This window comes from Crotalus tigris, unplaced genomic scaffold (assembly GCF_016545835.1).
Source record: "Crotalus tigris isolate CLP2741 ecotype Arizona unplaced genomic scaffold, ASM1654583v1 scf7180000020590.144138, whole genome shotgun sequence".
NCBI classification, from domain to species: Eukaryota; Metazoa; Chordata; class Lepidosauria; order Squamata; family Viperidae; genus Crotalus; species Crotalus tigris.
The window spans coordinates 132,758-144,138 of NW_024098093.1; the positions used below are offsets into that span (position 1 = coordinate 132,758).

At 42.1% G+C, this 11,381-nt stretch overlaps 1 protein-coding gene across 1 annotated transcript in view; it reads left to right on the forward strand.

Moving 5' to 3' along the window:
- TRAF3IP1 (TRAF3 interacting protein 1) overlaps positions 1-5,090 on the forward strand; it is a 62,369-nt gene extending 57,279 nt beyond the window's left edge. Inside the window, exons 5-7 of the mRNA XM_039367898.1 lie at positions 1,185-1,652; positions 3,978-4,055; positions 4,938-5,090. Of these exons, the coding sequence (XP_039223832.1) occupies positions 1,185-1,652; positions 3,978-4,055; positions 4,938-5,021 (630 nt within the window). The 3' untranslated portion in view covers positions 5,022-5,090. The remainder of the gene's footprint in view (positions 1-1,184; positions 1,653-3,977; positions 4,056-4,937) is intronic.
- Positions 5,091-11,381: the final 6,291 nt, after the last annotated feature.

The window sequence follows — 11,381 nt, forward strand, 5'->3', positions numbered from 1 at the left end:
AGGTTCTCAGTATAGAAAGGCCATAGGGCAGATTGGCCAGTTTTACCCAAAGTAATCTTTGGAAAAGGTAGGCGAAGCGAGGCATGATGCGGGAAGCAAGCCCAAGGACTGTGGGGACCCAGCCACATGGAAGATAGGCCCAAAGAGGGGATAGGGGAAGATGGATGGGGGGCGCTGTAGCATCACTATGTCAATCATTAGGGTGGGTGGATTGCCAAGTGCGCAAATTTTGTTCATGTGATCTTGGAGGCATTGCAGCAGTTACAAGTTTGGATATAGGTCGTAAGTCTTTTCGTTCAGCATGATTGTAATTTTGAATGGTCACTGAATTAGTGATTATAAGTCAAAGACTACTTATAGATCAAAGCAATCTTCAGATTATGACCACTTGTTCAGCAACCATTCAAAATTATGAGGGGGACTTAAGACTAGTCTGCAATGTTGCAGCCGTTTCAGTGTCTCCACAGTCACATGATCATAATTTGGGCACTTGGCAACCAGTTTGTAATTACAATGCTGCAGTGTCCTGAAGTCATATGATTGCTATTTGCAACCTTTCCTGCTTGGTTTCCCACAACCAAAATCTTGCAAAAACCTGCATCATTTTTTCACCTGCTCTTTCACTCATGGCACTTGCTCATCTTCACATTCCATAGCACCTCTTTATGACACCCACCTGCAGTAATTATGCACCCATCTGTACACCTGCCTGCATTCTATAATGCCTGCCTATGGTACCCATCCACCCATCTGTGTTCCTTAGTGCCCCCCTGTGGCACTCAACTACCTGTCCATATTCCATACTGCCTGGTTGCAGCACCCACTAAGCTTCTCATTTTCTGTAACATCTCCCTGTGGCATTTGCCCTTCCATCACTCTCACATGCAGCTTTCACCCACTGGCCTGCTTATCTGAGACTCCCACCTCTCCCAATTAATAACCCATGCAGTCCTGAGATTATGCTAGCAACCGCCTCGATTGCTGTCACAAAGCAATACAGTCATGTGATATCACATTTTACAATCATATTGCTTATTAACCGAAATTATTATCAAGAACTATCTATAATGAATCCCAAAGATATCTAGGTCCTAATCCCTAAAGGGTTTTAAGGATGACGGCTAACATTTTGAATTACCCAAATATTTTGTATGTAATTTAATATTTTGTATTTTATTATTTAGGGAAGAGGTGATTCTGAAATAAAAGACAAAAGCACGGTTCAGGATCAAAAAATCAAAGAAGAATTGAAAGAGGAAGAAAGCAAGCAAAGAGAAAATGAAAAATATAAAGATTATGAAAACCATCCCAATAATTTTGATAAAACTGTTAATGAAAGTGAAAAATATGAAAAAGAGAGAATCAAGAATAGATTATCCAAATCAGAAAGAGAGCCAGAAAAAATTAGAAACAAAGAAAAAGAAGAAGGGGAAGGAGAAAAAGAAGAATGTGATAGAGAAAGAGACAAGGAAAGAAAAGAATATGAGGGAGGAAGAGAAAAAGACAGATTACGAGAAAAAGATAAACTTAGAGACAGGGATAAAGATTATGAGAAAGTCCGAGACAGGGGCAAAGAAAAAGACAAACGGAGGGAAAGAGGTAAAAATATAGAAACAACACGAGAAGAAAGAAAAGACAAACCAGACAAAAAGGTAATGTGTACAGTAATAGTTAATGATAATTGGAATTAACAGGCGTTTTAAGCATTTCCATATAAAAATGCATGTATCTAAGAGTCACTTTAGGTGAGATAGGCAATGGAGAAATTTAATAAATAATTACTCAAAAATTTAACATATCACCAAGTTATTTAAAGTATGAACTGCAGTCATAACTATGGATGCATTTCTAAATATTAATTTTAACATTGTAAATTCTATGGCAATTCGTTTGAAAGGCAAAACATGTGTAGACTAACTATAGTATCTTTTTAAGCATTTTTTCTTATAAAAAACATGATTCAATCATTCTCTTAGATTTCAATACATTCAGAACTTTCATTGTTTATCTCATGTAAATAGTAAATATCATAAAAGCCTCTTAAAATAACTACTATTTTACTTTTTAAACAGCAATATTATGACATCTAGTACATTAAATAAACAAAGAAAGCTCTGAATGTACTTAAATTTAAGAGAATGATGCAATCAAGTTAGTTGGTGGTTCTCATTGATTTCACTGGATATTTCTAAATTGCTCCAGATGAAAATAATGGTTAGATCTTATTTTAGTAATGTGAGTTAATTGACTATGGTCTTACATTACAGGTAGTGCTCGACTTACAACAATTCATTTAGTGACTATTCGAAGTTGCAACAGCATTGAAAAAAGAGACTTAACAACCATTTTTCACATTTATGAGTGGTGCAATATCCCCGTGGTCATGGGATTTACATTCAGATACTTGACAACTGACTCACATTTATAATGCAGTATCCCAAGGTCATGTGATCTCTTTTTGCGACCTTTTGACAAGCAGAGTGTAAGGACCCACCCCACTTTGCATCTTAAGAAGACAGAACTCTTGGAATAATTCTTCCAACAGGAATCCTTTATTAAGAGAAAATGGTTGCAGGCATGCTAGACAGGACTTGGGGTCCAAGCTCTCCCATTCAAGGTTTAAGGGGTTCCCCAGTAGTCCCACCCAATCAACCCCCCTTCCAGTGATAGTTTCAAGTATCACAATTCCACTCCCTTTCTTCTTTCTTCCGTCTGGATGGAGACTTCAGATAACTACATGAAAGGCAACTTCCCTCCTTTGGTATTTTAACGCTTCGAGGTTACAATAAACACACATTCAGCATTCAGCTCTTTGAAGTGTAAAGAAGGAAGTGAGGGCCATAAAGCCCCTTTGTTCTCCCCCTTCTCTCCCTCTTATGGCAGAATCCAGAGAAGGCAGAATTGGGAGTTTCTATATTTGATAATTTAAAGATGAAATATAATTGGATTCTGACACAGAGTCAATGGGGAAGTCAAGATTCACTTAACAAATGTATTATTAATTTAAGAACTACAGTGATTTACTTAACAAATATAATGAGAAAAGTCATAAAATGGGGCAAAACTCACTTAACAAATTTCTCACTTAGCAACATAAATTTTGGGCTCAGTTGTTGTAAGTTGAGGACTACCTGTATTAATTTGTAATAAAATAATGTGTGACAACTTTGAAGACATGAGCTCAGATTACTATATAACCATGTCAGCTTTGATATGAAATATAGTCACTGACTATCAGTGAAATTTCTATGACCATCAAGAATTTGTTAAATTAATCCATGGACTAACTTATATAAATCTGAAATCCATTCTGTTCATTAATAATGGGGTTTGTTGATTCAGACTTTGAGAGCAGAATTGCATATATGTAGTATTGCTTATTGGTGAGGATTATTTGTCACAGAAAACTATAAAGAGATAATACAAGTAGTCCTCAACTTATGAGTATTAGTTCAATAACTGTTCAAAGTTATGATGGTGCTAAATGGTGGTTATGGCCATAGTTCATAGAGTTCTGGCCACCCAGGCACCCCCTTGGACATCTGATCACAATCTGGGAGCTTGGCAACTGGCTTGCACTTACAAACAACTTGCAGCACCCCAGGATCTTGTGATTGCCACATGCAACTTTTCCTGTCAGCTTCCCAGGAAAGTCAGTGGAAAAGCTGGCAGGAAAAGTTGCAAGTCACTGGGGCAACTCTCCCCCACCTGTGCACCTTCTCCTTCTGCACTTAAACTGCACTGGTTAGTTTGTGTACTCCCACATACCCTCCCTGAGCCTTGCCATGACTGCCTCATTCACCCCCTCACATCCCTATATGTCCTTCCCTAAGCCTTTTTGTGCCTCTTTGCACTTTGCACTTTATGACTGTATTGCTTAACAGAATGTCCAGTCTCAATTGCCATCATGAGTTGAGGACTACTTTTTCAGCCTGTTAATGATTCTAAATATTTTATTAAAAATATTCTCTCTTTAGCCCACAGGATCTGAAGAGAATGTTGCTAAAAAACTGGCAGAAAAGTCTATAAAAGATCAAGCTGAATTTGATAAAGAAGTAAGTAATAGAAAATATTAATTTTGCAGATTACTGGTATATTACATTTTACTCTCCACAGACAAGTGACAAAAAGCATGTGTGGCTTATAGTTTGAAACATGTAACTGTTAAAATACTAAAATGCAAAGATTGGTTATGAAGTTACTCTGTAATTACCAGTATAACTGCAAATACTTGCTAAACAATGCAGTTGCTGAATGAGAAATCTCTGTAACATAAAATTAGAGGGGGGTTTTTTGTATGTAAGAATCTGCTCTCCTTTTTCTATATATAGTTTTTATCTATTGAATACAAACCTGTAAATTGTGACTTTTGCAAAAGCAAGCAATTAAAGCAACATGCATGAAAGAGAATAAAAGACCTGAGAAGTGATGTTTAAAAGTTTGTGAACCCTGTTGAATTTGTAATATTTCTGCATGAATTTGATTTAAAATGCGGTCTGTTCTCCACACTTCATAAAACTGGAAAAAGAGAACTCTGTTAAACAAATGAGTCCAAAACATTATACTTGTTCATTTATCAATTAAGAAAAATACACCTCAGTTGATTAAGCAAAATATATCTTTCATTTTTCTTTTGCTGGAATGACCACATTGTTTTTCTACCATTGCTTGAATTATAGAAAATAGAGATACATCCAAATTGTACAGAGTACGTTACTAAAGACTCAGTTCTCCTTATAACTTGGTTGTTTAAAATCTGACTACCTATGATACCTTTATACATTCAGAAAATGGAAAAAAAGTAATATTCTAAAAATGCCTGCATGGTGTGTGTGTGCGTGTGTGTGTGTGTGCGCATACATACACTCATTCATGCACATACACATATGGACCTAGACAATAGACATGCACTACATGCTTTTATGTACATTTTTAAGAATGAAAATTCTGCAAGATTATCAAAGCAGCAGGCAACAAAAGGACCAAGACAGCGAAACAAAACTTCAAGTGAAGGTAATTAAAAGAATCCTCCTTGTTTTATTTTTTCTTGAGAATTTGGAGTATGATTCAAAACATAACAGTTCCAAATGACATAGAGGCGTTTTTCGCCTCAAGTTGCCTCTTCCGTTTGGAGCCAGTTATGTTTTTGATTCTTGAACCCTGACTATTTCTATTTAGAGACTGAACACTTAGAGCTTCTAAGAGACCAATTCATTTGTATTTTATAAGCATTTATTTGCTTTTTCCCCCTTTCTCTCTTTGTCCTGTCTCTCTCTTTTTTTCTGCAGATTCTTTGGGGCTTTTTCTGATTAATTGTTTACTCAACAAGATAACATCTTTGGTACTAGAAGGGAGTGGGATTTGCTCTCTGTTTATACACAACACAGGTAGTCTTCAACTTACAACAGGTTGCTTAATGACCATTCGAAGTTACAACAGACTTCCCCAAAGCTACTTGCAACTTTCAAAATTATGGTGGCTGCAGCATCCCCACAGTCATTCATTCTTATGATGGATTGCAGAGCTCATCCACCCATCCCACTGGGTCCCTATAGCCACTCATCTACCCAATGAAGTTCAGGCATGTATAGTGGTGGGAATCAGTGGGAGCTTGCAAGCCTCCAACTGCCTTCCCATCCAACAATGTTGTGGCATTGCATGGTTGCTAGCGTTGCCACAAGCTCACCCCCCTCTCACGCTACCGTGGCATTGCACGGGTGCTAGCAATGCCATGAGCATCGTGTGGACACTAGTGTCGCCATGAGTGCACCACCCCCCCACGTGCTAGCATCGTGGCATCATTCTGGTGCTATCGTCGCTGCAAGCGCAACATCTCCACTCATGCAAGCATTGCACAGGTGCTATTGTCTTCCGAGTATTGTAGTGTTCGCTCGTGGCCCCATTTGCATCACATGCATCACATGCACAATCACAGCCCCGTTCGTGCGCGCACATTCATGCTCACATGCATAAATGTGCCTCCACCTGCCCCAGGCTGCCAACCAAGAAAAGTTGGGGACCCCTGACCTAGATGACTGAGAATCTCCATAGACTTCAGGCTATTTCAAAGCACTAAGGGAAGGAGCTTGAGTTTAAAAATTAATTCAGTTATGGAAATTAGTACACATCCAGAAATCTTATGTTTGCCTCTGATGACCTCCCTAAGGTTCTCTATTATTTAATTGTTATTGCTTTCTTCCTTCAACCTACAAGGCCTTGAACCTCTGTTGTTACCACATTTTGTTATTGTCCAGTTACTAAGTCGTGTCCAACTTTTTTCAATCGTATGGATCATATCACGCTAGACTCCCTTGTCCTCCACTGTCTCTGGGAGTTTGTCCAAATTCATGTTATTGTGTTGATGACACTATCTAACCCAGGGCTTTTCAACCGGTGGTACCATATCACTTGTGGTACATTAATGAGTGGCAGGTGGTTTGCAGCCATATACAGCTCAGGCAAGGACTTAAAGAGAGTCCTCTGGAGCTGCAGAGTGGCTGGGGCAAGGCAAAGGCCCCAGGCTCACTTCTGGCTCACCCTCCCCCATGAGAAAGGAGGAGGAGGGGGTGGAGACAGGAGACGCTATAAAAGGAGGCAGTTTGGGTGGGAGAGGGAGAGAGAGAAAAAGAATCAGCCTTGGGAAGGAGGTGGAGTCAGCTCTAGCTGCACCGAAGGGGAAGGAGGAGGGTGAGGGAAGAGGAGAAGAGATCAAGCAGGCTGGCCATGAGCCAATCTATAACTTTTGTGGCAGCCACCTGTGCTGGCAGCAACAAATAGGCAAGAAATGCAGCAGGGGAGGGGTCACGCTCCAAGAGGAATGAAAAAAGCAGCAATGGCTGGAGGTGAGGCAGAGGGGAGGGAGATGGAGAGTGGAAAGATTCTTATCTGCTTTTGTGACTTTGAAGTTCTGGGATTTGTGCAATGAGGGCTTTGTATTCTTAAGGAGTATTTGGCAATTTCTATTTGGCTAATGGCTGGTGTCTCCTGTTAGTTTCTATTGCTCTGCTATTGTTAGCTATAAGTTTTGTTGCAAGGGATTTTGAAGTATTTTTCTCCTGAATGGATTTTGCCAGTAGCATTCCTTTACTTACGAATGGAGCCATTTGGGGAGGCTGCCTTAGCTGGCAGCCAATACTTACTACATTTTTTTTCTTAACTGCCAGCTGCATTCCTTAACTTTCTTTCTAGCCAGTAACTAATTCTTAAAGGGGAATATGTCTTTTTAAGCTAGTTCACTCAGCAGCTTGTCTTTTCTGTCTCTGGAGGCTTTTCCTTGTTTGGTGAATATATGGAAGAGAGAAAATATGGGGGGGGGGTTCAAATTCTTCCTTCAGAAGGAGGTGGGCATGAGAAAGAGGGAGGCAGGAAAGGAGAGAGGGAAGTCCCACCTTAGCACTTGCCCACCAGCACCCCTGCCATTGACTTTGCTTGTCAAAAGGTTGCAAAAGGAGATCACATGACCCTGGGACACTGACCATCATAAATATGAATCAGTTGCCAAGCATCCAAATATAAATCACATGACCCTGGGCAAGGTGCAATGGTCATAAGTGTGAAAAATGGTCATAAGTCATTTCAGTGCAATTGCAACTTTGAACAGTTTTTTTTTTTTTTTGGTCATCAAGTTTTTGACACCTTGCTATGTGGTACTCAAATATTGCTATATCCTAAAAGTGGTACAGTTGGTGAAAAGGTTGAAAAGCCTGATCTAACCATCTCATCCTCTACCGTCCACTTCTCCTTTTGCCTTCAGTCTTTCCCAACATCAGTGTCTTTTCCTACTTCTCATTAGGTGGACAAGTATTTGAACTTCAGCTTCTCCTTCCAAAGAACAATCAGGATTGATTTCCTTTACAATTGACTGACTTGCAGTCCAAGGGACTTTTAAGTGTCTTCTCCAGCACTACATTTCAAAAGCACCAGTTCTTCTTTGCTTAGTGTTCCTTATGGCCCAGCTCTCACAACCATATATTACTACTGGAAAAACCATAACTTTGACTGTACTGATCTTTATTGGCAAGATATCTCTGCTTTTTAATGTACTGTTTAAATTTGCCACATCTTTCCTCTCAAGGAGCAAGTGTCTTTTAATTTCATGGCTGCAGTTACCATCTGCAGTGATCTGGGACCCAAGAAAATAAAATCTGTCAATGCTTCATTTCTTTCCCTTCTATTTGCCAGGGAGTAAGGAGATTGGATGCCATGATCTTAGTTTTTTTAATGTAGAAGTTTCAAGCCAATCTTTGCACTCTCTTTCACCCTCATCAAGAGGCTCTTTAGTTCTGCCATTACATTTCTTATCACATATGGCTTTTATAAAATTTGTTACAATGTTTTTTTTCCTCAGCAACATTAAGTGAAATACCAGTCACACTATCCTCATTGTATGATATTGGAAAATGTGATTAAAATAGTGTAGGAAACTTGATAACATGTAGTACGAACAAGAAGAAAAACCATAACACTAAATATAAACAAATCAGTAAAATTTGCAAAAGATTGATGTGCCATAAAGTAGGTATCAACTTTAATGGCCACATACATAACCTCCATGATGATCTGTCCCTAATGTGGTCTTTCAGGTCTTGCAATAAAACACCTATCAACTGAGGCCATCAACCTTGCTGATGATTGTTCTCTTTTCTTTCCCAGAGGGTTTTCCAGAGAGCTAGGTTACAGGTCAGCAGCCCATGGCTCTGGATCCACATGTGGCTCTTTGAGCCTTCTGCTGTGGCTCTCAGCTTCCTCCGCCATTTGCAGAGAGAGACAGAGAGAGGCACTTGCGCTTCCCTTCCCCCCTCCCCCCCCTCTCTCTCTCTCTCTCGGACTTGCCCCCTCGCAGAGCTCCTGATTGGCCCTGTGCCCGGGTACACCACACCCTGGGAGAAGCATAGCCAGGAAGTCCCTTTCCCAGGCTGGTCCCATCCGAGGCGCACGTGGCCGGGGAGCCAGCGGGAAGCCCCGGGCTTCCCCCTGGGAGTGGCCCCCGGCAGGTGGGCCAGCCCTCCTGCAAGTCACGGCCCCGAGAGCAGCCCCTGCAATCCCCAGCTGGCACAACCGTTGGCCCCACTGGCTGGGACGGTGCACTGGAGTTCCGGCTGCTGGGAAGGAAGAGGGAGGTGCAGCAATGGCAGGAGAGGAGAGCTGATTTAAAGCCAGCCCAGTCAGCTTGTCAGAGAAGAATGTGAGGTGAGCAGAAGATCAGGGGGAAGGAAAGAAAGGGGGAGGCATTTTCCAACCAGCAGCAGAGCCGAAGACGGAGGGTCAATGGCGGGGAGATGGAGGAGGCTCTGAGTCCATGGAGCACCATCGCGAAGCGGCCGCGGGGCAAGTGGCATGCCCCCCTGGCTTACCTGTACCAGAGCAGCCCCTTCTCATAGCAGCGGTCAAAGAAGTACGGCTCTGCCCCAACAGCTCGCATGCCCAGGTGGATGTGCAGGAACTCGAGCAGCGCGCGGCTCCCGCCCTTCACACCGATGATGATGGCCTGCAGAAACTTCTGGCCGGAGGTGCTGGACACTGGCAGAAGAGCCCCGGCCGGACCCGCAGGGGGCGCCTCCTCCAGGGACCGGCACCAGCGGCAGCTTCCTCACCCTCGTCCTCCTCCCATTCTTCCTGCTGCCCGCCGGGCAGCTTGGGAGGGCGCCAGGGCAAGAGGGGCACCCGGGGCTACATCCAATGAGTGGAGGGTGAGCCTGGGCAGCGTGGAGTCCCGCCTGGGGCAGCGGCCGGCAGGGGCATCGCTCCCTGGGCTGTCTCCGGGCCGCTTCCTGGGCAGCCGAGCCGGTCACGCGTCTTCCTGGGCAGATCCGTGGTGCCCTGGGCGCCTTTCAGTACGTTCTGTTGCTTCCTGCCCCCTCCCCGCCCCTTCGGCGCCGTCTGCCTTTCGTTCTCTCTCTCTCTTTAGCTGGCCAGCTTGTTCTCCAGCAAGCTGACATACTGCGGACATTCTTATTTGGCTCACTTTCCTCTGCAGAGACGCAGCAAGGGCAGGAGAAAAGCACCGATGAGAAGAAAAAGAGAGAAAGAGAGAGAGGGAGAGAAAAGAGAGAGGGAGAGGAGAGAGAGAGAGGAAAGAGAGAAAGAGGAAGGAGAAAGAGGGAGAGGAAAGAGAAAGAGGAAAGAGGAAAGTGAAAGAGGGAGAGGAAAGAGAAAGAGAGAGAGAGAAAGGGAGGGAAGGGGAGAGAGGATGCGCAAGTGCCTCTCTTTCACACACACACAAACACACACGCACTGAGTGGGGGAAGAGGACTGGCAGACCAAGGGCAGAAAGAGAGAGGGAGAGAGAGGAAGGAGAGAGAGAGAGAGACCCCTTTGACATCTAAAAATGAAGATAACACTGCATATATCCTTTTTTACCTTTAATAAATATGTGGGCTGTATATATATTTGTTTTCTGAGGTTTTCGCGGGTGTTTGTATATAGGTCTTTGGTTGTTCGGGTTTTCTCCCGCGTAAAATTGGAAGTGTCTTGGCGATGTTTCGACGAAGTCCCATTCGTCATCTTCAGGCTGATGTTTTCAGCTTCGTGCTTTGAGGACCCGAACAACCAAAGACCTACATATATCCTTAATATCATTAAAAATGCGAATCCTGGGCATATCAATAAAAATATAAGAAAAATGAACACCAGGATAAAATAAACAGGACTGTTTAATATAAACAAGCCTGTGAGTAAAAAGGTTATTTACTGAGCATTCATCAGCCAAACTCCTGATGTCATCAGAGTTAAAATGCTAGGTGATTAGGGAGCTTGCCTATATACAACTGCCTGTCTCTGTGCCCGCTCCTCGAGCATGTCATCGGCCATTATCTATGTTACTCTGCAGTGTGTTAAATTGATTCTCATCCGGCAGCCTGTTGGTGGATCTGATGATTGTAGCTCCCTCTCCCTGATCCTGCAAAGAACAACTATATATATATGTGTGTGTGTGTGTGTGTGTGTGTGTGTATGTATGTGTGTGTATATATATATATATATGTATATATATATATATACACACACACACATACATACACATACACACACACACACATATGTATATATAGTTGTTCTTTGCATACATACATATACATATATATGTATGTATGTATGTATATATGTATATATGTATATATATATATATATATTCATTCCCTAATTATACCAAAAAATGTGAATCCTGGGTAAATCCATACAATAGAAATAAAATAGTCTGAGCACCAGGATAATATTAAAACAAAAACTGTTTAATACAAAAGCTAAAGCTAAGCTTTCGTCGGCCAACACTGCCGACATCATCAGAGCGTAATACAAGATTACTGGGAGTCCTTTTTATATTGCCAGATGGCTCTGCGCCCGGCTTCTCGATCTAGTCATCGGTCCATCAGTTTTCTCTACTC